Source organism: Denticeps clupeoides, chromosome 7 (assembly GCF_900700375.1).
Source record: "Denticeps clupeoides chromosome 7, fDenClu1.1, whole genome shotgun sequence".
Lineage (NCBI taxonomy): Eukaryota > Metazoa > Chordata > Actinopteri > Clupeiformes > Denticipitidae > Denticeps > Denticeps clupeoides.
Window position 1 is genome coordinate 10,185,028 of NC_041713.1, and position 27,993 is coordinate 10,213,020.

General features: G+C 40.3%; 2 protein-coding genes across 2 annotated transcripts; one reads left to right on the plus strand and one right to left on the minus strand.

Annotated features, from left to right (window-relative positions):
• Window position 1: 1 nt before the first annotated feature.
• scn4ab (sodium channel, voltage-gated, type IV, alpha, b) lies at window positions 2–21,527 on the minus strand. The gene is made up of 26 exons (XM_028985429.1): window positions 21,400–21,527; window positions 14,134–14,458; window positions 13,676–13,794; window positions 13,431–13,520; window positions 13,222–13,350; window positions 12,328–12,419; window positions 11,806–12,057; window positions 11,659–11,722; window positions 11,359–11,500; window positions 10,839–11,039; window positions 10,608–10,718; window positions 10,391–10,487; window positions 9,785–10,023; window positions 9,521–9,694; window positions 8,655–9,011; window positions 7,542–7,979; window positions 5,491–5,614; window positions 4,788–4,942; window positions 4,513–4,686; window positions 4,316–4,438; window positions 3,773–4,054; window positions 3,611–3,664; window positions 3,392–3,529; window positions 3,189–3,293; window positions 2,800–3,070; window positions 2–2,707 (listed from the first exon to the last, which is right to left on the minus strand). Exons 2-26 carry the CDS (start codon window positions 14,401–14,403, stop codon window positions 1,488–1,490), a joined length of 5,421 nt encoding a protein of 1,806 aa, XP_028841262.1. The 5' UTR covers window positions 14,404–14,458; window positions 21,400–21,527; the 3' UTR covers window positions 2–1,487.
• On the plus strand, window positions 21,245–27,934 carry myl4 (myosin, light chain 4, alkali; atrial, embryonic). Its single transcript, XM_028985430.1, has 7 exons — window positions 21,245–21,310; window positions 25,757–25,866; window positions 26,988–27,015; window positions 27,233–27,382; window positions 27,477–27,650; window positions 27,739–27,816; window positions 27,906–27,934. Exons 2-7 carry the CDS (start codon window positions 25,762–25,764, stop codon window positions 27,932–27,934), a joined length of 564 nt encoding a protein of 187 aa, XP_028841263.1. The 5' UTR covers window positions 21,245–21,310; window positions 25,757–25,761.
• The last annotated feature ends 59 nt before the right edge of the window (window positions 27,935–27,993 follow it).

Genomic DNA, 27,993 nt, shown 5'->3' on the forward strand with positions numbered 1-27,993 from the left:
ACTGTTTTTATAGATACGTTTAATGCATTTAAATATACTCAGTTGAATCTAGTACAAGGCTTTTGATATTACAAAGGAATAAAGACTAAAAAAATTGATTTCAACATACATTATGTACAAGTATCAAAAAGAGCACAGTCACATTCTAGAGATCTTCCCATATTAGAGTGATGCCCAAGTGCAAGTCTGGAGATGTACTTGTAGTACATACAGTGTTTTGTTTTATAATTAGGATTCAGAGTAACAGATGAGACTGAAGCAGTGACATCTGAAACATCCATGTTAGTTGGATTTATCTGATGGTTTTGCCAAAATTTTAAAAGTTGAGCACAGTTTACAAACTTGGGCAACCATAAAAGAACAACATCTGTAAAGCATGAGATTTCCAATCCACTGCATGTAGATCTCCAGAATCCAGGGCACCTCTGTCATACAGAGAGTGAGTAAACAGTGCTTTGTGTCAATCACACATGCATAGCAGTCAAATCTTTACAGTGGATACAGAAGAACAGAACACAAAAATACAAGTTAATAATAAGAAAAACAAACATGGATGTGCCAATGTCGGCTCCTTTATCTCACCCTGCCTAAGAAGGAAGTGCTTCACCCAGACTATATCAACATTAACTGATTAAGACATTTTCATGATTTTGCAAATTATGTTTTGATGTGCATCAGTAGTATAAAAGTATATTAAATAAGTATATCACAGAATACTTAATTATCTGATGAAATGTAAAATGTACAGTCGTCCTTCATCTGACAAACTGCCTAATATTTCACTTAAAGCCTGAAACTAACAAATTTAAAAGATGAACAAAACTCCATTCAGAAAACTCCATAAAGTAAATTTGGACAAAAACTTTATTACATTCATGGTTATTATAATTTAGATTCTGTGCCATCTGCCAATAATGTCTACAGTTTCAAACTGAAATAGAGATTCATTAAACTGTTGATTAAACTGTAACAAAGAGACCAAATTATAAATTTGATCATTTTAATATTATCAAAATGATCTGACAATGAATACAACTTTAACTAATTTTATTTTCCAAATGAGTCCCAGTGTGTCCCATCATAGACCCACTGGTCATCTTCTTTATTGAAACTAAATAATGGACTGGATTTTTACTTGATTCTGAAATCAAAACCCTGCTACATTCCCTTAGAGATCATACTGACCACATTTCATCTGCTTAAAGGACAATATACTCCCTCATAAGCAATGAAGCATAAACAAAAAATGAAAATAATGTAACCTCAGTTATTCAAAGTCAAATCATTATTTAACTCCTGTTTTGCCCTGTTTATTACATTGGGGCAATTTAATCTAATCTACAGTCTCTTCATGTGTATACTTGCTTCACATGAAGAATAACTGAATAAATTAATAAAATAATACATGTACTGTTAATATATGTGTACGGTTATGGTGAGATGGTTCCAATCTTTTAGGTTCCTACAAGTGTGATACTGGTGAAGAGTTAAACATCAGACTCCTTTAGGTTCTCCACAAATTCTGAGGAGTCTGGGAGATTGAAGGGGGCCGAATGTAATTTAAATTCATTTTGCAGTCTGACACGTTTTTTATTAAATGTTACAGCGGGCCTCGGTGCAGGACGTGTAGTAGTAGTAGCTGCAGGACCATACAGTTTGCCCATTTTCAGAGCAATCATCCCTTCCTTTTCAGGTGGCTCCTCATCTTCTTTAATCAAACGCTTCTTCTCACGGTACATATATGAAGCCTGCTTGAGAGATCGCTTCAGAATATGACTCCGCCAAGCTTTTTGGATAATCCCAGCTGACATATCCTCATGCTTGCGCCTTAAGGTGGTGGTTATTGGCTCATACGATGCTTTGGAGGGATTGTTTGCCATGAACTTCTCCTCCATGCTAGCTTTAAGCGTGTCCATCCCACCCGAGTCACCAAGAACTTCAGCTGTAAGGGCAAGCAAAACGTCAAGGCAATGAATCTTGTCACCAGGCACCATGGGAAGGTCCATGGTAGTCAGCTTCAAGATATTTGGTTTGGGAATCCTTAATGGGTCTTTAAGTGTGTCACAAAAGTCTGATAGCTCATGATACTGAATGAACTGTGAAGCAACTGGATCAAACTTCTCCCAGGTCTCATAGAACATCTCAAAGTCATCCTCACACAGTGGGTCTCCACTTTCCTCTGTGGCCACATTAAAGTTTTCTAGGATGATGGCAATGTACATGTTTACCACAACCAGGAATGACATAACAATGTAACTGCAGAAGAAGACAATTCCAACCGCAGGACTGCCACAGTTTCCCAGAACATCTGAACCAGGGTTCTCTAGGTCAGGGTCACAGTCCGGCGGGCCACTATTGAGAATGGGAGACAGCAGCCCATCCCACCCTGCAGAGGTGGTGATCATGAAGAGGCAAATGATGCTGTTTCCAAAAGTCTCAAAGTTGAACATGTCGTCGATCATGCCATCTTTTTTCACGTAAGCAAAATTGGACATGCCAAAAATAGAGAAGATGAACATGATGAGAAAGAGAAGCAGGCCAATGTTGAAGAGGGCAGGAAGTGACATCATGAGCGCAAACAGCAGGGTCCGGATTCCCTTTGCTCCACGAATGAGACGAAGTACACGTCCAATTCTGGCAAGTCTGATCACACGGAAAAGGGTGGGCGAGACAAAGTATTTCTCGATGATATCTGCCAGCATGATACCTTAAAATCACATACACACAAGAAAACGTGTCAGCTCTTTTTCAATGACAAAATTACAAATGTCATATAACATATTGATATCATTCACTTACCTGCTATGGAAAGAAAGACAACAATAAAATCAAAAATGTTCCACCCAACAGCGAAAAAGTGGTGTCTCAGTGCAATCATCTTAAGAAAGCACTCAGATGTGAAGATCACAATGAAAACAAGATTGACAAGATACAAGATCTCCTCCTTCTCAGGGCTTTGCTCGTCAGTCTCCACCATCATTGTGACCATATTGAGACAGATCAGAATCATGATGAAGATGTCAAAGAACTGCTTTGTGACCAAGTCAAAGCACAGCGCTGCAAATTTGTTCTGTGTTATGAGGAACATATGAACAAAGAGAACAAGATAAGGACTCATATGATGAATTGCTTGAAATATGACTATTGACATATAGACATCCAGAATACATTAGCATATATTTACGAACCGTTGGCCTTGGAACTGGTTTTTGAGGTTTCTTGGACCCGAGCTTCTTCATGGCATTGTAGTATTTTTTCTGCTCCTCTGTCATGAAGATGTCCTTGTCTCCCAGGTAAAATGAAATAAATAATCATTATTTTAAGTGTGACAGAGCTCACAGGCCTTATGAGGAGGATGGTGGAATTTAACGTTGTAATATCAGATACTTATCTTTGATTTTTGCTGGTTGAAATTATCAATAATGACACCAATGAAAAGGTTCAGCGTAAAGAAAGACCCAAAAATTATAAAAATGACAAAATAGAGATACATGTAGAGGTTTGCTTCATACACAGGTTGTTCATTGATCTGTGGAAGAGTATAAAGTCATTATTGTCACAATCTTTTGATACAAGTATTTGTTTGAATCAAACTGGTAAATTAAAGTACATCACGTGAGTCCACAGCACCGTACATGATGTCCATCCACCCTTTAAATGTTGCCTGAAAGTAAGTATTACGAGATTTAAATATCACAAGCAATGACATTGTGATATGATTATGTTATACATAACTTAGACTTCCTCAATAGAATTGCCATATTTTCCTTACCACTTGAAGTAGTGACAAATATCCCATTCCCACATTGTCATAGGTGACCTTGAGGTTGACCCATCGGACATCCAACCCAGCTTCCATGAGCTCTAAGCACTCTGTTTTATTGTTCACCTCTTCTGCAGCTAATAACTCGTCAGAGGTGGAGTTCACACAGCGGTAGAACTTTCCAGCAAATAAGTTGACCCCCATGATGCTGAAGATGAGCCAGAAAATAAGGCAGACCAGGAGCACATTGAAGATAGAGGGAATAGCTCCCACCAGGGCGTTCACCACGACCTGCACCAATCAGATATTTCTATTGTAAAACCATGAAATTGAAAAAACCTTGAAACTGTGAATACCAAACATTTGGAGGAATGACAGATGATAAAACTGAACAGAAAGAACATGAAGCAGTGGCCTTTTAAAGCCCACCACAAACAAAAAGAAAGCAATTCATAAAGCCACCCATCTCGTTACCGTGTTGGGTTGCAACAAAGCCTGTTGACACAAAGATGGAGTGAAGAACAGTTTATTCGCCTGCATTTAACCACTTACTCGCATTCCTTCAAATCTGGACAGGGCTCGCAGAGGCCTCAGGGCCCTCAGAGTTCTAAGGGACTTGATGGCTCCCAGCTCAGAGTAGCCCAGGATATTTGCAGTCAGGCTTATTAGAGAGACCTGCAGTACAGTACAAATGATTTTGGAAAAACTGAAAGTCTTCTAGGTGGCCTCTATCACCTTACAAGACTTACATCAACAATGAGGAAGTCCAACCAGCACCAAGCATTCGTGAAGTATGTCTTGAAGCCATAGGCAACCCATTTGAGCAGCATTTCAAAAATAAACACATAGGTGAAGACTTGATCAGCATACTCGAGGATGATTTTGATGACCCTCCTTTGTTCAATGTATATATCCTCAAAGGCCTGTGAAACAGATGTATTATTAATGCACAAGACTGTCCTGAATCTCAGCTGTGGAAATACAAACACATCCTGATGCCATTGTGATCCCTTAATCAGCTTACCAGAGCACCACTACTAAGCAGGATCATGAAAATGATAAATGTCTCAAAGTAGTTGTGCTCCACAATGGCATAGCAAGTGCGGCGAAATATCCACCAGGATTTGCCTTTTCCCTGGGTTACATCAATATCCAGGCAAGGACAGCGGCGGATGCACTCTAAATGTGAGGGAAATACCGGAAATTAACATTGACAGTAAGTTCAGAAAACATTCAGAGACATATTGCATATACCACATATGTTCCACAAAGCAAAATGAACATAAATCAATTGAACATAATGAACACAAATGAACATAAATCAATGGAAATTGTTCCATTACTGGGTCTCTATTCTTGGAAAACATTTACATTTTTACAAAACTGACCAATCTGGCAACACTTAGAATAAGGTTCTTAGAAAGAATCGACTCTAAAACAGTAGAATTTTGTATTGAGAGCAATATTTCAAATGATATTTGTGACCTTCCTATAAGATTACAGACACTATGCTGTATTCGTTTACATTACATTTACAGCATTTATCAGACAACCTTATCCAGAGCGACCTACAATCAGTAGTTACAGGGACAGTCCCCTCTGGAGCAACTTAGGGTTTAAGTGTCTTGCTTAGGGACACAGTGGTAGTAAGTGGGATTTGAACCTGGGTCTTCTGGTTCATAGGCGAGTGTGTTACCCACTAGACTACTACCATCCTATTCACTTACTCTCAGTGTAGCAGTCTGGAACTGTGGACTCAGGCTCCTCTTCCTCTTCCTCCACCACTTCCACTATTGGTGCTTTGTCTACTGTGCTACATGTTGACGAAGCATCTCCATCTGTTTGATGAGTCTGGAAAGAGATACACACTTTGTCAGGCAAGCACTCTCCAGTTTTAACAATTACCCATAGATGCATGTGGATTCAACACATTTTGAGAGCACAGTTTACTGGTGGAGCAGTTTTTTTTATTCATGAATATTCTCCGTTGATACAGACCACCAACCTAAAAGATCTATCAGACTATGAACACACAGGTGTATCTCATCCCCTCTTTAAGCAAGAGGACGTGCCCTGGACAACAATGGAAAAGTTTATTCCACAGACAAAACACCTGAAAACATGCAATACTTGATCTGCTGCTAATACTCTGTTGCCATGTACCACATCACACCTTCTAAGGTCTTATGGAATCCATTGTTTGAAGTGTCGGAGCATGTTCAGAAGTGCAACGTACACAAAATTAGGCAGGCAGTTTTAATGATTTGGCTGATAGCTGTATATTTTTGCCTGCACCACAGGGTGTAAAGTGCGATATATTTAGCAGCATGAAGTGGACCCTAGAGCAATTGCTCACTTGCATAAATCTGCACCCATACATTGACATGGTATTCATCTTTCACTTAGGTGGCAGTTTGTCATTTTAAGAGAGGCGTAAAAAGAAAAGTAAACCCTTAAGCAAAACATGCATTGATACTCTGGGAAATTAAAGCATGCATTAAAAAAAAAAAAAAAAAAAAAAAAAAAAAAAAAAAAAAAAAAAATATATATATATATATATATATATATATATATATATATATATATATATATATATATATATATATATAAAAAAGACTGCATGAGAGCAATTAATCATTTGAATCAAAATATCCTGTAATTGGATATTGATCTAATTTCAAGGAATTGCATTGCTGATGGTTAATTATTATACATTTTTGTTCCAAGTCTCTTAAAACATATTTATCAAAAGTCCAATGAAAATTCAAAGGACTTGCTCACTTCTGTTGTAAGCAGCCAAGTGCCCCACTCCCAAAATTCCTCTGTCCTAGATGGTGTCTCCAGATGCTGAAATGTTTGGGGAGACACTGATCCAGGATGTCCAGTGGTGCAATGACACCAGCAGGGGAGCCAGTTTGCACTGCCACAATGCTTCTGAAGCTGCACGTCACACCTCAATGATAGTGAAGACAGTTTAGGAAATGGGAGGTTCCCTGAATTTGCTGGTTCCCTGAATTTGCTGTGTCCTTCTTTAAATGTGGATGCTTTTTGCATATTTTGCATTCAAAATGTTAAGGATTATTTCATGGATAATTTCATACATGGGGGAGAGTCAGGAACAACTCCTGAAATTATGCTGGCTTATAGCAATGAACACAAACACACTCCCATCAGGGCAAATTTTGGAAGCTGATCCATGCTATGTAAGCAACTTCCAAAAGCATATCTTTGTAATTAATCGTTGGTTTATATATCTGTAAACTGTAAATAGACAGAGCTGTATATTTACAGCATCGTGTCTCTTAAAAAGGCAGCTGAATTTTCAAGGAACTGGTTTTATTCTTAACACTAACTTCACAGTATACTTTTTCATCCAGTTTTAAGTCAATTGGAAACTTGCTTGGGAATCGACAAGCAACAGTAATCTACCTTGTTCAATACAAGCTAATTGCTAACAATGGATGGCAAAATATGCTCCTCAAAAATATCTCACAGCCAGATGCAATCAAATCTACATTTTAAAAAGTTTCCATTAGGAAAACTGATAGTATGTCAATTATGACATTATGTCAATTATGACATTATGTCATTATGTCAGTTGAATGGAAACCCAGACGTAATGGGGTGAAAAGGCAAAAGCTCCATATGCACTGGGACATGTACTGATGAATGCATTCACAAACTTTTGCAAATGCATTCACAAGATTGTGGCAAATAGTATCAGTGAGTGTGCATGTGTCAGAAAGTGTTCATGATGTCTGCATGCATTTCAAATTACCTTATTCTGTTCATCCCTGTCATCTTCTGAATTTCTTTCATCCTCCCCATGCATGTCAAAATCCGACTCACTTTTGGCTATTGGCACTTTGAAAGCAAGTGAATTTTTGACTAATCCATCATGAGTAACGTCATCAGCCCGTTCCCAAACACTGTCCACCTTCCTCATCTCAATGTTGTCCTCTTCACCAGAACCAATGTTGTTCATCATGATGTCTTTAGCCTTGTTGTCCTCGTCGTCCCCGCTGCTGTGCCCCTCTTTGGGCTCCTGACCCAGCATTTTTCTGAGGTTGCCAATAACCAGTGCTTTAACCCAGTCAATGCCTCTGGTGATCCTGCCAATAGCAATCTGGAGGTTGTTCTCACTCTCATCTTCTGGTGCAGAAAGGTTGTCTCCACTAAATGAGCTCAGAAGCAAGGCCAGGAAAAGGTTTAGCACCTAATTGCAGAAGAGCAGAAATCACTGTTATTAAAAATATTATGTATTATGTATAACCATTTTAACTAAACATATGCACCATTCTCTAAACATAGAAATACACATGATATTAAATGGATAATACTGCTAATCCAAATTGAATTATACTTGCATTTTAAGCAATATCCCATTCAGGAACAAAGAAGCTGTGTAGTAGTTATATACATATACATGTTGCATATACAAAATATGCAACATCTGAAACTGTGCTTTTCAAGTGGCTGGTTTAGTGCAGTTAGCTCATTACTGGCATAGTGTGTAAACTCTCTGAGGTCTCCATGTCCTATCAGCTTTCTGCACTTCTTACTGCCAGAAGCTCACTTGAGATGGAGTCTTCAGCACCATTCCCAAGGTCAAGTCTTAGCGGTAAAAATAGTGACTCCCACGAGAATCTGTATCAAGCTCTTAGTGTCATAGAGCAATCATCAAAACTCACCAAAGAAGCGTTAACACGATGAAATTGCTTTATGTTTGTCAAGAAAGACAACTACAGTATATGATTTACAATCTGTAATCTGTACAATCTGCTATGCAACAATTGAAGAATTAAATTATTATGGTATCATGAAACGACAATCATTTGAAGAATACTCAGCATATGAATATGTTTCTATGCAATAAATTAAATGAACTTACCACAAGGTTTCCAATGACCATGACCATCATGAACACAATAAGACACATGGCTTGTCCAGCCACCTCCATGCAGTCCCACATTGTCTCAATCCATTCGCCACATAGCACACGGAAAATGATGAGGAAAGCATGAAAAAAGTCTGTCATGTGCCAGCGTGGCAGTTCGCAGTCATCAGCAATCTTGCAGACACAATCTCTGTAATTCTTGCCAAAAAGCTGCATGCCCACCACAGCAAAGATGAATACGATGATGGCAAGGACAAGCGTCAGGTTACCCAGGGCACCCACTGAGTTCCCGATGATCTTGATGAGCATGTTGAGAGTAGGCCAGGATTTGGCCAGCTTGAACACACGCATCTAGCAGCAAGAGTCACACATTAATATTTTCATTACAACTACTGCATTATAAAGAAAATCTACATTAAAACATTCAAACCGTAATGGTTTCCAAAGTTGGGCAAAGTAAATGTATTCATTAATATGATTTTTACAGTACCTGTATGAAAGTGTTTAAGTGAAAGTGATTGTGATACACATAGAAAAGCACAAGGAAACTCATGATACCTTGCTCAAGGGTATCTCAGTGTCACCATGGCAGTTCGGGATTAGAACCGGCAACCTTCCAGTTACAAGTCCTTTTCCGTACCTGCTAGGCCACCACTTCCCCACTTCCCACACTTAGAATGATGTTGATATATTTTCTACTAATGTAACTAAATTCTAAATACTAAATATACATTCTTTAATTTTGTACTCTGAATACATATATCACTACTTATTTACTGTTACATCTTAACCCTGATATTTTTTATATAATAATATCACAAAGACTTAACACACATTAATAAGAATAAGAATGCACATACCAAACGGAAGGACCGGAGTACAGACAGACCCTGAACATTAGCCAGGCCCAGCTCTACCAGGCTCATGGTGACAATGATGCTATCAAAGATGTTCCAGCCCACCTGGAAGTAGTAATATGGATCCAGGGCAATGAGCTTGAGAACCATCTCAGCAGTGAAGATCCCAGTAAATACCTTAAAACCGAAGGCCAAAGTTGAACACAGAGACTAAATCGATTAATGGTCTATAATCAAAGCACTACTCTTGCAGTGCTGTTGTCTTACCAGGTTTCCCACTGTTAACACCTCCTCAAACTCGGGGGTCATAGGAAAGTGCTCCATTGCCATGAACACAGTGTTCAGCACAATACAAATGGTGATTCCCAAGTCGACAAAAGGATCCATCACCACAAGGCAGACCCACTTTTTCAAGGTAACCCATGGTCCACAGCAATCCCACTTCAAGAAAATATCTGCAAATTTATACCAGCAAGGTGGACAGGGTCTCTGGAGATCCTCCATTTCTGTTAACACAGAGCATAATTATTCTTAAAATGGTTGGATTTCTCCGAAAAAAATAAAAACATGTCTCAATTTGCAACAATATATGCGAAGACATGAAATATCTGTCTATACCACTGATAGAGACATTTTGCCCTGACATCTGGAGAATGAAAGCCATTAGCTCATAGTGATTGCAGTCATGCCACAAATGCATTGGCATTTGAAATTTTAGCCAAGCAGTATTACTACTGTGAAAAGTCCCAGTCCCCTACTTGTGTGTTCTACTGCCCTTTGAGACTGACCTCCATAGATCATGTTGCAATTTGTGAATTAGGCTACTAACAGCACAGAAGAAACCACTGCCACTGACAATTATCATAAATGTACCTTCCAGTGCATCACTCTCTGCGCTCATTACACTGGATTTCCTCTGATGTGTTTCTGGTTCGTTGAGGTTGTCCATGCTACCCTTGGGTCTGTTGGGCTGTACAACCACAGTAGCAGACAGTGTAAGAGAAAGGGGTTTAAATAAATTTACCAACACCCAAATATAGAGATTATAGGGTTATAAATGAAGCGTGGCATCTAAAGGGGAAGGTCTCACCTCTCCATCTTTCAAGACTTTCTTGCTGTTGGGATCCTCTGAGTCATCGTCTCCACTTTTCTCATTAATATATGACAGTGAAATCTTGCTACTGGAAACTTGTGCATGTTTCTGTTGGGTATCCAAACATGTTCTTAATTTCCCTTTTCTGGACAGTTACCATAATTACAGCTGCATATGTTACAACTTATCAGTGATTTTGTTAATGGTAAAGAGAATAGTTGAACTAACCTCAGCTTCATGTTTTTTCACCTGTTCCATAATCATGGCATACTCTTCTTCTTTTGCTTTGGCCTCAGCAATGGTTGCCTCGTTTTGCTCTGCATAAGCCATGGCAACCACTGCAAGAATCAGGTTGATCAAGTAGAAGGAGCCAAGGAAGATGATGATCACAAAGAAGATCATGTAGGTCTTCCCCGCAGCTCTCAGGGTCTGAAAATACAATGCACGATGAATACCATTTCTCAGTCTGTTACACATTCTTCTCATTTGGAACTGCTTCCACCATAATAAATTCTTTAAAAATCAGAGGATGTGATTTTTATGGATTTTTTTCTCATTTTGTCTCTCATAGTTGAGGTATACCAATGATGAAAATTACAGGCCTCTCTCATCTTTTTAAGTGGTAGAACTTGCACAATTGGTGGCTGACTAAATACTTTTTTGCCCCACTGTAGATGCCATACAACCAATAACATGACAACTCAATGGTTTGCACACTGAATAAAATGGATTCTTGGGGTTAACTCACCAGCTGAAACAGATTCTCCCAGAAGTCTTGAGTCATTAGCCGAAACAGGGCAAGGAAAGCCCAGCCAAAGCTGTCATAGCTTGTGTAGCCATAGTTGGGATTCCTCCCAGCTTTCATACATACATATCCAGGAGGGCAAAGTCTGTTAATAGAACATAAGAGAACATAAGAGAGGGCAGATTATAAAGCCCCACCCAAAGTTTGGTTCTAAAACATATTTTTTAAATCTCCAAATTTCATGATATGAAGATATGTATTACATACACATATTTAACATCAAATCCATATATATAAACCTACCCAGCATCTGAACTGTTTCCACAGAGAAGGGGGTCAGCTTGGCCATCCAGAAAATAATAGTGATCTGAAGAATTAGGTGAGATGTAGATCAGCAAAACAGCATGTTGTGTATATCTGCATTTATCTTATATCTAAATTAAGCAATACCTTCATTGTTTATGTAATCATTAAAATCAAAGGTATTGTTGCCGATGGTCGTATTGTAGCTTTCAGTAGAATTGCTTTCCTCCCAGGTGATGTTAAAGGGCGGAGGCCACAACACACACTTCTGCCTCAGATTTCCCATAAAAAGTTGAAGGCCAATAAGGGCAAATACACTGAGGCAGAAAATGGTGAGGATCATCACATCTGCCAGCTTCTTAACTGACTGGATCAGTGCACCTACAATGGTTTTTAGTCCTGGTGGGGAAAGTAAGAAGAGAGGAATTCATGACTCATGCATTGAAGAAAAAATAGGTATTGCATAGCTAAATGTCTTGAATATTGACCGTGCAGTTTAAAAATAGATGCTGCTGCATTTGTCACTAAAGAAGGACCATGGTCAGGTCTTGTGAACCTCTTTACACCTCAAACTCAAACTAGCCCTCGTGTAATTCACTGCGCTTCTTTAATCCAATATATTCCAATAAGCCTGTGAATTTTGTGGCTCCTCCATTTTGGTGCACATACCGGGAATTACAGTAATTGTTTTCAAGGCACGGAGAACTCTGAACGTCCTGAGCGCCGATACATTGCCCAGGTCGACAAACTCTGTCAGGTACCTGTGGAAAAGAGCAGCTCTTTAAAAAGGCATCAATAAATAAATATTGCCTCCCTTGGCCTGCTTTACAGAGGTAGTAAAAGGCCAGATTCAGTAGAGGCTATATTTAAACTAGGGCAACCGTGTACTTCTGAAGGCAAATGTCACTATTATCTGATCATGCACAACTGATGACAAGACAATGATGGCACCAGACAAGAGTTCTGTGAACAGTAAGAACCCAAAACCTAATTTAGATTTTTTTGGTAGAATTATTATAGCTACTTTGTGGTAGCTATAATACAACTTTACAATTAAAATAGTTGTTTAGGACAGTAATTCTCTATTATATACTGTCCATTAAGATAAAAAAAACTGTGGACTTTGATTTGTCTCTTTCCTTTCCTAAACAATTAGTTGAAACCTGCTAAGTCAAAGTATCATCTCTACGAAGCCTAAAACCACTGTTTAAAGCAGACCTAGTATTACCCTTAACTTTCTATGCAAAAAAACATTATTGTTGTATGTAGAGGGAAGCATGCAGAACAACACGGTTCAGTCAGTTCTGCCAGTGCAAGTGGGAAACCAGCATGGATGCAACACACTTTACACCTATAGGATGTTGTAAACACCCTGACCTTTGGCTTCTGGTCATTCTTGACTGCGTTGAGTGTGTATATAGATACGTATACACATATGAACACCCAGCTTCTTTTGACTGACAGGCCTGTTTCCTGCACTCAACTGTTAACAGAGACACCGCTGTGACTGTGAAAGTCTGGGGTTTGAAGTTACAGGAGCACCACACTTCCGACCATACTTACGCCATACTTATGACCATGAAGTCAAGCCAGTTCCATGGATCACGTAGGAATGTGAAATCTCCAATACAGAACCCCCTGGACAAGACTTTGATTGTTGCCTCAAAGGTATAAATTCCAGTAAAAACATATCTGGAACAAATGAGCACAACATTCAGCTCTAAGGCCACTGTTATTTTTTATCAATAATGCCTGAATGACATCAAACTTACTCTACAATTTTACTCCATGCTGGAGGGTTGCTCAATGTCATGAAGACACAGTTTGCTAGAATGGTAATCATGATGAACATGCTAAACAATTTATATCAAAGTTAAGGATCAAAGACACAATCAAAAAGTTTCAATGTGGCTAAGACTTTGCTAAAACAACTGAATTCGGAATCAACAACATTTAAATATCGCTAAAAAGTATGACTTTACATGTAGTGACAGTCATGTAACATGAATAAGGATATGAATGTATGAGAATTCTGATGGCTCCTCTTCTAACAATACTGAAAGGGGTTAGAATGTAGCATGCAGGTTCTGCGTTGAACCTGTAGATAGTATTCCCTTTGGAGACAACAATGAAGGTCTGTGGGAAAACAAGAATTCTGAAATTAAATTATAAACCATTATAATCTCTTTGGTGCATATATGTTGTTTTGAACTGTGTTAAATGATGAATATATATGGTTAAATAGTACATAGTGACACGAATCAACATTTGTCCAGAACCAGGTGATGCATTTAAACAAAGTTACAGACTTACATAAAGAGCAGAGACAGAACAGGCTGCATAAAGTGCATACATGGGATACAGGCAGTGCAAAAATAATATTTAACAAAACTTGTAGACAACAAAGAAGTGAGGCAGTCTTAACAGTAGTGTAAGGTGGCAAGTAAAAATCGTGCAAAGTGCAAATGGACTGACTTTCTGGGCTTTGTAGAACGGATCCAGTTCTTCTAGTGGTACATTCAGCAACTCAGGTGGAGGGTCTCCATAAATGAAAGGCAGGGCCTTCCCAGCCTCCAAGTCACTGTTGGGCTTGGGCAAGCTGTCTTCATCCACCTCAACATTCAAGGCCTTGTTTCTCTGTTGTTCCTCGGCTTCCTCGGCCATGCGCTGCTCAATCTCAGCCAGCGACTCTGCTGTGAAGCGGCGGAACACATCGCTGCCTGTGGGAAGGGGCAGCCCTGCCATCTTTGCATTCTGCTGGGTGAGAGATACCACCACTCAGGCGACTCTCAACAATGCTCTGAGAAAAGTCACATATTAACATTAATTAGTTCTTCATAATGACAATGTAAATGTATGAACAACCTGACCTGAAAATTATATGAGTATTTGAATTTATAAGAGTATTTGCATTTAAACACTCATGTGTCTAATCCTTATTTATCTACTGAATACCCTATCAGTGATATCTTTAAGTTGTTTTCTGGCTTTGTGTCAACAGAATCTGTGCATAATTGCACACTTAAATAATAAAAAGTCACTGTACAAATGCATCAGTTTTATAGATGAATCATTTTTTTCAAACAGCATTGCATGATAATCACATGCATATAGTCAATAAAACCCTAAAATCCTATAAATAATTACAATTATTAAAAAAATAAGTAAACTTCATGTTGCATTTCTTCAACATAATGCGCAAACATTTTGGAAATATTACACTTTTTTTCCTCCAGTTTGACTCCTCTTCCTTTATTCCATTTAGAACCATTACTATAGCTGGTGTGAGAGCAACATCCCCAAAGTAAGAGTAAGGGATCCTTTGCAGAGACAAATCAGGTTCCACGTGTGTGCAACTCCACGAGCTTTTCTTCAGGGTATGTTTAGAGATTTGCGGAATAACGGAGCAGGGATGGGAAAGAGGGTGGAGGGCCACTGGGATTGCACTCACACTCAGCAGCTGCTGTGGGCAATCATGACCAGGCATCGTGTTACTGAGCCTACGATGATTCGGCTCATTCCTGGTTCCAGACTCTCTCTCTCAGGCTGTCTCTAATTCTCATATATACTCCCCTACCTTAAATTCCAAGTCCGTTTACTACCAGATGCCGGCGCTTATTCGGTCTTATTTACACAGGCTGCAGGGATCTTTACACCCAGTAAACATCTTCAAGAACCCATCTGTCAGGTCTGAATTTTCTACACCATATACACAGAATGCATGTACACTAAAGAACTCCCCCTACACCGGCCACCCCCCTCCAACTTCTCCAGTGGCCCCTCACCTCCTCATTCCAACATGTCACTTTCATGTCATCTTTCTTTCTTCTTCCCAGAGAAGGACGGCGACTGATATTTTCCCACAACTATTAGGCTACACATTCCCGTTCTGGTCTCACGTGAGGTGCCACCACCATGCAGGTGTATTAGAAATGCATGGCTCAAAAAATGAAATATTTTATTTAGGAACATTAGAGGAGATTGTATTTTACGATCTTTCTTATTCGCACCTTGTGTGCTTTTCATCACAGGCTGGCTGACACATTAAAGAGTTTTAAAATGCTCCTACTAATTTAGAGTCAGCACATAAACAGATCTTCTAGTTTCTTCTCGCCAAACTAAGAAGGTACAGTACAATTAGTACAGTGAAGACCTCTGCTTTGGGGGGCTCTTCTTCTGGTATCTCTTGCTTGTTGAAAAGCCATGGCCCAAGATGTTTCTCATAGCACAGACTAATACCCCAATTTCCCACTAAAAAAGGTCAATATTTAAACAATATTCACTAAGCCTACAAATCTCGTCACAGCTTTAAATGTCTTGAAGACATTAGGACATTGAGAGGTCATGACCATAACCTAAAATAGCATGTACTATACAGCCAAATCACACAAGGTGAAAGAAAACGTTTTTTTTTTCCAATGACATGGTAATAATGCATTTAGGGACATGCAAAGATATACCCATGTCCACACTTCATAAATCCAAAGGCCAGGATGTCTGGAATTAGACTGAACAGGCTTGGACTGCAGTGGTGTCAAGACCCTTCTGAAATGGCAGGACGGTGACCTCTCACAATTAGAGAAATGATCCAGGAGACCGGCTATGTTGACCTGACCCTTATATTATGAGAAAAAAAATAAGAGCTTTTTTTAGAATGTAAAGGTATACAAATATATTCCATGTGTAAGGGATTTGCTTTCTATGATATTTTGCATTATACACCTGCATCACTATCTGTTAGAAATAATCACAGCTGTTGTGGTTGATCCAATAAAAAGAAACCTCCCAAAATCTAGAGGGTTCTTGTCATCAGTCATCAAAGTTCCTGGAATGGCTTATTGCAAGACATGAAACGTCAGGCTTTCTTCATAGTGTTCAACTGAGTTTTCTCAAAAATATTGCTGTAGTTTTGCACAAATCTCTAATGGAAATACCGCTGCTGAAATCAAAGCAATAAAACCACACTCGGAAACATCAAGCAGTCTGGACCAAGGTTTAGAGTTACACACCTCTGCAGGAACAAATGAGCTGGATTACATTTACATTTACAGCCATTGGCAGTTGCTCATATCCAGAGAAACTTAAATGAGTGCTTTAAATATCATCATTGAAAACCCTCATTTGGTTCACTAGGACTCGATCTGTAGATACCATCCACATATCAACTCAGAACGTTTTTTTTTAATAAATATTGAATGTAGAAATTGTCTGTAAGAGCACTTTTAGTCCAAATATTGTGGACTAACCAGGAAGATTTTCAATTTGCATTTGAAGATCTTTAATGATCGGCTGTTTGGACATCTAATTCATTCCACCACCTAGGAGCCAAGACAGAGAAGAAATGAATGCTTTCCTAGAACCTTGAGAGATGGTGGTACCAGTCGAGCAGTGCTGGAGGATCAGAGAGTGAGGAGTGATGAGAGATCTGGGGTAGGAGGAGCTTTGGCCCTTGGCTTTGTAGGCAAGCATCTCTATTTTGAACCTGATGTGGGCAGCTATAGGAAGCCAATGGAGAGAACAGGGCAGGGGAGTGATGGGGGAGATTTTGGGAATGTTGAAAACAAGTCATGTTGCAGCGTTCAGGATCAGCTGAAGAGGTCGAGTAGCACTAAGAGAGAAGACCAGCCAGGAGTAAGTTACAGTCGTCCTGTTTGGAAATGACCAGAGGACAAGTCTCTGCGTAACCTGAGTTGATAGAAATGGACGAATCCTCGCAATGTTGTAGAGAAGGAAGCGACACGAACAAGAGACATTGGAAATGTGAGAAGAGGTTGTGTGCAGTGGTTGAAGGAGAGATTGAAGAATTGTCCAGGGAGATTTTAAGGTCCTGTTGTGGGGAGTAGTCAAAAGGGACTATAGATGCTGACCACTGTTACGGGATTACATGGTATCTTGTGTGCTTCTGCAATGTTTCCTTCAATTTCTGCACTCATGTCAACTGCCACACTCAGAGCAGAGTATCTCAATGTGACAGCCCATCCTCTCCCACTATTTGCACCATGGCAAGCTGCACAAGAAACACATGAGGTCACAGCGGCCAAACATGGACTGTGTCAGAGATACAAAATAGAGCCTATCAGTGAGCCATCCATCAACAACGTGTCATAAATCCACTTATTGCTCTGATAACAGACATGGTTAATCACCTGGAGGTCCCAGTGGACCCTCAGAAGGTCCCGGGTGTGGGGCCATCTGAACACAACACAACATCTCCCACCTCCCTTACAGCCGACATGTTTTGTTTGCGGCCTTTTCCCCCCCTGCTGCTCTCCCTCTCGCTCACCAGGTCATATCTTCTTCCCATCCCCATTCACTTCATCACCCTGTCAGCTTCTCAGGCCACATCCGCCCCTTTCCCTGAAATGCTCCTTACTTCCTCTGATGCACATTGCAGGACTCGTGCCACTAGATAGCTACAACCTAACATCTCACAGTGCATTTGAACATTTTTATGTTCAATTGGCCAGACAGTTGGCCTAAAAAATAAAAATCTACTTCTTCTACAAACAAGCTATACACTATCCATTCATATGAAACATTCAAATCCTGTTCATCCTGAAATGTGGTACGGCAGCGTTTGATCCATTCAGAAATGTTTTATGATGTAGCCATTGAAATGTATAGTTTTTCACCATCACTTGCACATTTTGGGGTATTTTGCCTAGTCTAAAAATCGTCCACGCCTGTGGGTAAGCCTAGTGGGTAAGACAGTTGCCTATGAATCAGAAAACCATAAATTCAAATTCCACTTACTCTCAGTGTCCCTGAGCAAAACACTTAACCCTGACCCTGTTAGTACCAAGAGTTATCAAACCAAATAGTCAGCCATGTTGGTCCTTTGGCTAATTATATGCCAGGAGTATAAGAATTAATGCCAAATTTCCTAACCGTTGGGTGGTTCTAGCTGTGTTTGATCACATGGTTACCAAGAAAAGATTAAATAGAGTCATGACACCAAGAAAATAAATAACTGCGTTGACAAAGCAAGACACATTTGGTAACCAGGCTTGAGTGATGAACTGACATGAGTTTGCTGCCAAGTAGAGCATTAGTATCTAAGCCTGCTACTGATGTAAAGTCACTGATATGCCATATACTACCCTGCAGCTACTGCAGACAATCATGTGAAACAGGACCACCGAAAAGGACCTGGAGGGCCTTACACTGAACCCAACTAGGCCGTTTCCAGAACGTGCTATTTCAGGATATTTGTTTGTGCATACTTTATTTGGCTTGGCATCGTTTGATCATATCAAATATTCCATATTTCTAAAAACAAGCCTTGTGTGAGAATTGGTTGGGCATGTGGTGGTGGACTATTATCAAAAAATGTCTTTCTGTGGTACAATTAATTGCATCAAAAAACGACTTCCTCATATACACTTTTGCACAAATTGCTGAAAGTTGAAAGTTGTAAGTAGCTGCAATTTTTTCCTATTAAAATGCATTATCTGGTTTACTGCTGATGGTTGCCTCTGGGGCCACTATAGACAATGCCTTGCTTCGCCATCTTTCTACCATGTCTTGTATGGACCATTTCATTAGCAACATATCAACTTTGAAGTGCTTAAATTGCATTTTCACACTGCGCAGCCTCACCTGCCACTCTCGGATAAGGCAGATTTCTGATGAAATCTTGGCCGAGGTCCCCAGGAGCCAGCGTCGGGACACAAAAGGAGGTGTGGCTGGTGACAGGTACTAATGCAAGCAAGGAGCTTTGACTCCATCTATGCTGCTAATGAGGGCCTCAGGGGAAGGGGCCGATGTTCAAGATATGGGTGACTACTCATGAAGCCCCCCACCACTCCCGACTAACACGTTTGCGTGTCTTGCCATGAAGACCGTGAAGAAGTCTTGCTCTCTATAAATACAGGCTGCGGCGGTGCAGATGGTCCACGGTGGGACCTCCATAAGGGAATATCTTTCAAGCCCGGGCTGCCCTGGAAGCAGGGCCCCCTCTGTGATCTGAGATAAGCAAGCCCCTGTAACACAGTACATGTGTTTAGACCATACATCTTGCACCAAAGCGCACAGACAGTGTGAAACCACGTGGACAGACTTAGCAGTGTGCTGAGGCAAACATGTCTTGCTCGATTTTGGCAGTCTTGCACGGCGACCCGCCACAAAACTGGGACCCGCCACACTCTGGTTTAGCAACGTTCACAGTAAAATAATACTTTCACCCCTCTATTTATTTTTGCCTGAGCAAACAGAATCCATCTCTCACGCGCTTCCTACGTCCTCCTGCCGCACACGTCCACGGTAAACTGCTATAGACACAAACCCCCGTCCCCAGAGGTGAATAGCTGAGCAATTCTGAGCAGAAGATGCCAGACTGTAATGGGAAGATCAAAGAGAAATGCCAGAGCTTCATCTGGTGGGATGTTACAGATCAAGATTCTCCTGTGAGATGAGATACTGGGCCAGAGAGAGAGAGAGAGAGAGAGAGAGAGAGAGAGAGAGGAAACCACAAGATCTGAGTGCCTCCACAAATAACAACATAGTACCTCCAGAGCTACCATGGGTATTCATCCAGTCCTCCGTAAACCTTTTCTGGGATGTTGTTTTCCATACAAAATACATTTCCTAATGGAAAGACACCTTTTTGAATCACAATCAACTGCAATTGTAAATTGTGTGACTTTTCACCTTGATGTTAACTGGGGAAACTGGGAGTTACCGCCCCCTACTGATGAACGGGGACATTGCAGCAGGTGAGTTTCTGCAAAGGCGAAAAGATAACCTCTTATTTCATGTCCCAGACCCCTTACAAAACCACGTGCCGTAATGGCAAAATCACCAGAAGTTCTCCATCCAAAAAAATTGCAATTCCAAACGAATTGCCCTTTTAAACGAAACAACGCGCCCCATTTGATGAATGCGCATCGTGTGTTCTTGGTAACTCTTGGCGTTCGGTGTCAGCAGGCGTCAGCATGTTTTCAGCATGTGCTCCCGGCCCATTGACTCTTATGTCATTGACGCCCTATACCGTTAGCGCGGCTATTTCACCGGATCGCGTCGCACAGACACCCCACCCCCGGTCCGGGTTCGGTCCGTTTTAAATGAACCCATTACCCAAGCACAACGACCTGGAACACGTTTTCGGGGGGGGCGGATGCGCACTGGTTTACAGTTTCTCCGGTTAATAAAATCGGGGAGTGGTGGGGGGGTTGGGGTGGTCATGAAGATCCAACCCAACCCAAATGCCAGCTTCATGCAGCCTACTGTTTTTAGAGTGGTCCTGGTCACAACGTGTTCCTGGCTCTACCTGTAACCTGAGCAGCTTCGCGGAATCACGTTCAGACACCGACCGGATTGGCCCCGAAGTTTTAATTGTGGGACTGCTGGAATTTAACGTAAAACATTTATAAATTAAAAAAGCACACGAACCCGAACCGGCGGGAAAGTTCATCGAAACGACACACGTTTTCTTTTTTTTTTTTTTTTAAAGGTGCACGGCGCCGATTCACCATCCACGAACCCCACGGCCGCAGGTGCCATGACTAAAATTGGGAAGGGAGCGACCAAATGTCAAACCGCGTCAATATTCAAATAACCTGCGTGGCGGGTACACGTTTCGCTTCCACGGGGGGGAAAAGACGTGCAAACGTGAAACGAGTTGACTTCAAGTTCAAAGCAACGAGACCAGCAGGTACACTTTCCCACCTCGACCACCGCAGGGCTGAAAAAGAGAGAGAGAGAGAGAGAGAGAGAGAGAGAGAGAGAGAGAGGGAGTTTTACCTTGTCGGGCAAATAATAAAGGTGGATTCCGAAGGACCAAAAAGGTTGGAGTTAAGTCTTGTTTCCAGTCTTCGCGGAGGACTTTTCCCCCCCTGTCCTCAGAGTCGGACCAGGCGGGAAGACAGCTGCTGCCTACGCATGAAACTTGAGATGCGTCGCAGGTAGTATCATCACTTCCAACCAACTTATCACGCTCGGTCCTCAAATCTGTCATAGTCTACAATATAGACTTTGATAAGTTATTATTATTATTATTATTAGTAGTAGTAGTAGTAGTGGTAGTAGTGGTAGCAAATTACAAAAAGTTAATTTATCAAAAACGTACTAAACCAAGTCATACACATGTACAGATTCTTAGTAGTGTTTAAAAAGTATGGGATTTGCACCGATAGGCTACAAAATAAAAACAATAAATACACCATCGGTAATATTATTGGTTAATAAAAGACTCGGCCGTGTTCTGGCTTTTCAACTGAATGCATTTTACTGAATGTTGCTGCTAAATGTCGTGAAATTAGAAAATTGACACGTATTGAATTCATTTTGATACCTTTTAGCGTTAACATTTACATGCATGTTAATATCTGTTCGCCTCTCGTGTTAAATGGAGAAAAAAAAACTGGATATTTCTGTTTTTTTTTTCTCCCTTTCAAAATATGCCTAAAAAGTTGAGTGTAAATATAATCCTAAATCTAACGATGCTGCCCTGTTCCTACGCAATGACTGCACTTTTCTCAGAAGCCTGTGACGTTCTCCACAAGAACTTGGCCCTGACCCCATCATGCTGAGTCAGGAGGCCGAGGCTTGGAGGGAAACAGCGACCCCTAAAGGGAGAATCCGGCAGGTTCTTGTGTCCTTGTTTGTTGTGTAAATCAGGACTATGAATGTGTGGGTTTAAATGCGTTTAGCCGACATGTAGCTAATATAAAACAAGCTGTTTGGCATTTTACACTGAGCAGATTCAAAATGCTGATGCTTTCCTACAAATCCGAGGAAGGGTCAGCACCCTCCTACCTGAGATCTCTCATCACTCCTCGCTGTGCACCTCGGTTCATCTAGACTCATCTAGACTCTTCCCTGTCTTGACTCCTGGGTTTTGGAATGAACTTCCAATAGATGACAGTCATTAAAGATCTTCATACGCAAACTTAAAACCTTCCTGTTTAGAAGATATTTGGACTGAAAGAGCTCTTACGGACACTTTCTATAGTTTTTGTTCTGAATTCCTATGCGAACAGTATCTTCAGATCGAGTTTATTGAACCAAATGAATGTTTTCAATGATGGATATTTAAAGCACTCATGGAAGTCGCTCTGGATAAGAGTGTCTGCCAAATGCTGCAAATGTAAATGTATATGTAAACAACTCACTTTCACTTTCTAAATCTTAAATGTATGCTGCTAGTACAAATTACATCAATATTTTTTTTCCAGCTCTGAAAACAACTTCCTGTTGTCATGAGACCCATTTTCCCCATTTTCAAGTGATGGTTAAAGACTGACATCTTCAAGGACTACGGGAGTACACATAACTTTAATATGGCTGCTGATGGTCTGTGACAGAGCTGATAGTCTCTGTTGAACAGCAATTGTTGATTTCTGCACAGAAATGAAGATCAGATATGGACTTCAAAGCACTGATGGATGTTGCTCTGCAAGGTGGTCTGCTAAATGTTATTATACATGTATATGTATACTTGAAATTGATGAAATTGGTGGCATGTACAGAGGAGCTCTTCAGAGGAGTTCAGTCCCTTTTCCCAACTCCACAGGGACTCATCAGAAATGAAACTGAAGACACTGGGCCCACCCCTGGACACTCCAAGACCCAGCTGGATCCTGCGTGCTGGACAGAGGCATGCATCCTGTGAGGTGAAGGTGACGGTGGCCATCTCTGCGACGGGCCGGATGTCAACATGTGACAACTAGAGAAAGCCCAGAGCTCAGGGGTCATAAACAGACCCAACCAAGGCTAAAACTCACACAATACCATTCAATTACAACGAGTGAAACAGGAAGCCTCACTCCCACAACAGTGAACATTGTTGAGTGAAGAGTCCATTTTACAAAACTTATTGGATAACGACTAATGAATTATAAAAGATTAGATGAATTATAAAAGATTAGATGTCATTATCATAAAGAAAATGTAGACAACAATGTAGAAAATGTAGAAGTTGTTATCATGCATATTTCATAGTATGAGCAGAGTCATCATGATGTGCTATTGAATCAAGTAGTATACAATGGAGATCAATAAATTGATTGAAATGATTTTTTTAATGAGTGTAAAATAGAGTGTACATAAACAACCAGGGGCAGTAAACAAGTTTCCCATTTCAGACATTGCCAATTAGTTTGTTTCTTACCAAAAGACAATTCTGCCCTCAAGTGGTTATTTGCCATCACAGCATTGTTTTACAGCATTTAAACGTCTAAACCAAATAACATGGCAAAAATACCTTAAATGTGAAATAGAACAGGAAAGTTTATATCTGAAACTGGGACAAATATCAGCGAAGATATTAAGGAATTGACTGGTTCTTTGATCCAAATGGCTTTTATTTTAGCCAAATCTGTTAAAAAAGAATGACAACTCTATGAGGACCTGAGAGCATTTCCAAGAACATGAACTTTTGAAAGTTCATTGAAAGTTAATCTTTGGTGTTTTATATCTGTACACTGTATATTATTTCTTTTCACTCAATTCTGTATGTCTTTTGCTGTGTTTTTTATGCGATGTCATCCTGAACAGCATTTGTATTTATAAGTTGTGTCATACCTTTTTGTTTTGTTTAAATGCAATAATTATAATACAAAATTGTATACAATTATGTAAAGAGTTATCCAACTTTGGTCAGTAGTGCTTCTGTCCTACGAAAGGCCAGTGTAGGCTAGTGTAGGTTTTTGTGAGGTGAGAGCTCTTGGTAGCAAAGCAGTCCTCGTATGAACCTGCACGCAAACTGCAGGTTCTGTATTCAGATTGGACTTCTGATGCAGCCATTTCTTGGAATGTCATTCATGAATTATAGAGGATTTCATGGGAAAGCACTTTGTTAGATGGAGCGATGCAGCAAATACTGAGAGCGTAGTGTCCTAGTTTACACTCTATATTCTAGTAATGGTTCTAGTAATGGAGCTCTTTTGTAACACAGATTATTTTGTGAACAATAAAAGCGTGTCCCAGCATGAAATGGAACATGGATTCTGTGAATTCTCTGGAGATACAGATTTGAGATGAGGTTGCGCTCCCGTAGGAATGGATCATATGTCTCCCCGTCCACCCTCAATCACAGCCAGGACATGCTGAAGAGCAGAAGGCCACCTTGGTCCCTCACAACTTCAGAAGTATATTCTGAATACAAACAGGATCTGAATTCTGTGTTAGTAGGGTAATGAATAGGCTTAGTTTAGCTTAGTTTGATCATTAGGTACTTAGTTGTCAAATGGCTGCAATGCATTTTTAAGTTTTATGAACTTTACACCCATTTAGCTCATCAAACAATGAATGTAAGTAATAATGTGGTAATAATTACATTTTAATTATATTTCTATATCTCATTAACACCTTCTCTTTCTGTTATTTGCAAGAGGGCTCTTTAACAAGCCCCTGTAAACTTCCAGAATGGCTGCCTGCTCTTTAAATAACAATAGAATTGATTGTATAAAATGCCTTAAGATAAGTTTTTATACCCCAAAACCTTAAGGACAGTCTTACATAAGTAATTTGTGCACTTCATAGGGTTCCACAAACATGGGGTTTCTCAATCCTGGATTTGTGTGGGCCATGGTTAGAACCAGTCTCACAGCGGACTACCATCACTCATGTTATGATAACCAATTGGACGGATGCTCCCAGGAGCATATCTTCCATCAGACCTGAGGGAAATAGGGAAAGACCAGGGAAGGCTTCATAGGAGGGCGGCCTGAAGACTCGGAACAACTGTTGATAAAAAGACCCCGCCTCTTTCTCTAGCCCCCCGTGTATCGTCTAGGCCTTAATTAAAGAAAGGAATTTCTGGCTGCCATTTGTTCAAAAATGTTGCAGAATGACACATCCCTAAAATAGTAGGAAGTGAAATGTAGGATAAAATTGAATGAAGAATGAAACATTTTTTGAGAGTGATGGAGCTGTATGTGTTTGGGTGTATGTCATGGGTGTGTATAATAAGGGTTTTGGTTTGGGAGTCCATCACTCACGACCACCCAGCTTCCTGTCCTTATAAGGGCTGTGATGCTCCCTCCTGTGATTTAACCCACCCTCCACAGGGGCAGTCGATGGTGGGTATAAAATTCTCACCCTCTGTGCCCACGTCAACCCTCGGCCTCTTTCTCTCTGCCTCGCCTCACCTGTCCAGAACACATGGCTCCCAAGAAGCCAGAACCCAAGAAGGAGGCAGCCAAGCCTTCCCCGACGCCAGAAGCCGAGAAGCCCAAAGAACCGGAGTTTGACCCCAGCGGCATAACTGTAAGTACCGAAATTCAGAGTGTTTAAGCTATACTCAAACACTATGTTGGTAAAAGTTATCTTAAGCCATTAGGCTAATAGCTAGTTGCATTTCTAAGAGTGGGTTCTTTAAACATAACTAATAATCCATAGTTGATATATAGTTAAAAAATAAAGCCCATTTATACAGACACATCCAACATTCCATTTCATAAATTTTAAAGCAGGGCTAAGTAGGTTGAAGGTCAGAAGAAAGTGCTGATAAAAGACTTCCTTGGTACAAAAACTAAAATGTCAGTCATGTTCCAAATTATTGCTTTTCCTCTGGAACTATGGACTGTTTTTGGTTTTCTTTTTTAATCTACAAGCCAATTATTTTTCCAGATTCATTTTCTTTAACAGAAACAGAATCCATTCAGAGAGAAGTTCTTGTATAATAAAGCTCTTAAATTCATCATTAATAATTTCCCTTCATTAAGTGGAATTAACTGATTAGTTATTTGTTCCTTTATTAGAATCCAGTATGTGTCACTGTCTTTTTACACTGTAGTACATTTAATGTAAACCTTCTCACTGCCTCTGCAATAATCAATGCAGTCAAATGATTCTACTGAGAGTACATTGTCCCGGACTGCATAACAAATCATCTCCTTCTGGCTTTTCCAACAAGTCCCATCTCACGGCCTTGAATTCCAGTTGTTCACATCTTACCCACAGACTGTGCCTGAGGGACAGTGAAGGAGGTTTGAGTTTCACACAAATTCCACCATGAAACATGCAACTGTTATTCTTAGGGGCGGTGATGGGCTGGGACCACTGTCCACAGCTGACCTTGAAATAATGACCTAAGAAAAGGCCAGGCGTGGACCAAGAGACTATTTCAAATCCCAGTGGAATTTACATGGAACTAGGAAACATTTGGTGGACATTAGTATACACCTCTTAAGAGTTCGTAATGGGATTGCCTGCAGCCATTTCTCTTTGTTTATTTATTGATGATGAGTGGTCAGTTGATTGCAATCACTTCATGGTATGTTAATTATCTTGCTAGAAATCCTTACCGTCATCTTTTCTTTTAAATTATTGAAATGGATCACCTGACTGAAATTATGCAAACAGATCACTCTTTCACTCTGTTTCAGATTGAATTCTCTCCTGATCAGATTGATGGTGAGTTCTCTTGAATTTTCCGCTACTTATATCTGAACATCATAGAACGTCAGAACGCCAAGGGTGGTGGGTTAAAAGCAGAAGACACATTTTGTTGTGTCACCCTGTGCTGTGCTGCAGTGTTATACCACAATAATAATCACTTCACTTTTACTTTTTATACAATCCAAATGGATTTAAAAGTGATACATTTTTTTCCTTTTATTCCCATAAAAAGAGTTTAAGGAGGCCTTCATGCTGTTTGACCGAACCCCTAAAGGCGAAATGAAGATCTCTTATGCCCAGTGTGGAGACGTCATGAGAGCATTGGGCCAGAATCCAACCAATTCAGAGGTTATGAGGGTACTGGGCAAACCTAAAACTGAAGGTTATTTTAGTTATTTTGCAATATATATGGAATATAAATGCACGGAACATTAACATGGATGACGTGATTACAGCCGCTTCTCTTTCACGGACAGAAATGAACACCAAGCTGATTGACTTTGAGACGTTCCTGCCAATGTTCCAGCATGTCTCTAAATCAAAAGACCAGGGCACGTTTGAAGATTTTGTGGAGGGCCTCCGTGTGTTTGACAAAGAGGGTAATGGCACCGTCATGGGTGCTGAGCTTCGCCATGTACTTGCAACTCTGGGTAAAAAAAAAAAAGAAACATAATTAAAAACATAATGAGAAATGGTTTGTTTTTAAGAGAAGAATCACTAACTGCTTTCTCGCGGCAGGTGAGAAGATGACAGAGGGAGAGGTGGAGCAGCTGATGGCCGGACAGGAAGATGGCAACGGGTGCATCAACTACGAAGGTGGCAGACATTACTTGCCAGCTCTGAACACACACAATACATGTGGAGGGTAAATATTAACTCTGTTTTTTTTCTCTGGTTCTCTCTAGCGTTTGTTAAACGCATCATGGCGGGTTAGAAGAAGTAGGCAACTCGTTTTACGGGATCAAGATTCAGCACTCAAATCCCTGTCTCTCC

Excerpts from the sequence above, each read along its gene's own strand:
- scn4ab (XM_028985429.1), bottom strand. The coding sequence starts at position 14,403 with ATGGCAGGGCTGCCCCTTCCCACAGGCAGCGATGTGTTCCGCCGCTTC. Across the intron at positions 10,024-10,390 it reads AGAGAGTGATGCACTGGAAG|AAATGGAGGATCTCCAGAGA; the intron begins GTACATTTATGA and ends CTGTGTTAACAG. Across the intron at positions 3,294-3,391 it reads TCAACCAGCAAAAATCAAAG|CTGGGAGACAAGGACATCTT; the intron begins ATAAGTATCTGA and ends ATTTCATTTTAC.
- myl4 (XM_028985430.1), top strand. The coding sequence starts at position 25,762 with ATGGCTCCCAAGAAGCCAGAACCCAAGAAGGAGGCAGCCAAGCCTTCC. Across the intron at positions 27,651-27,738 it reads CCATGTACTTGCAACTCTGG|GTGAGAAGATGACAGAGGGA; the intron begins GTAAAAAAAAAA and ends TTCTCGCGGCAG. Across the intron at positions 27,817-27,905 it reads CGGGTGCATCAACTACGAAG|CGTTTGTTAAACGCATCATG; the intron begins GTGGCAGACATT and ends GGTTCTCTCTAG.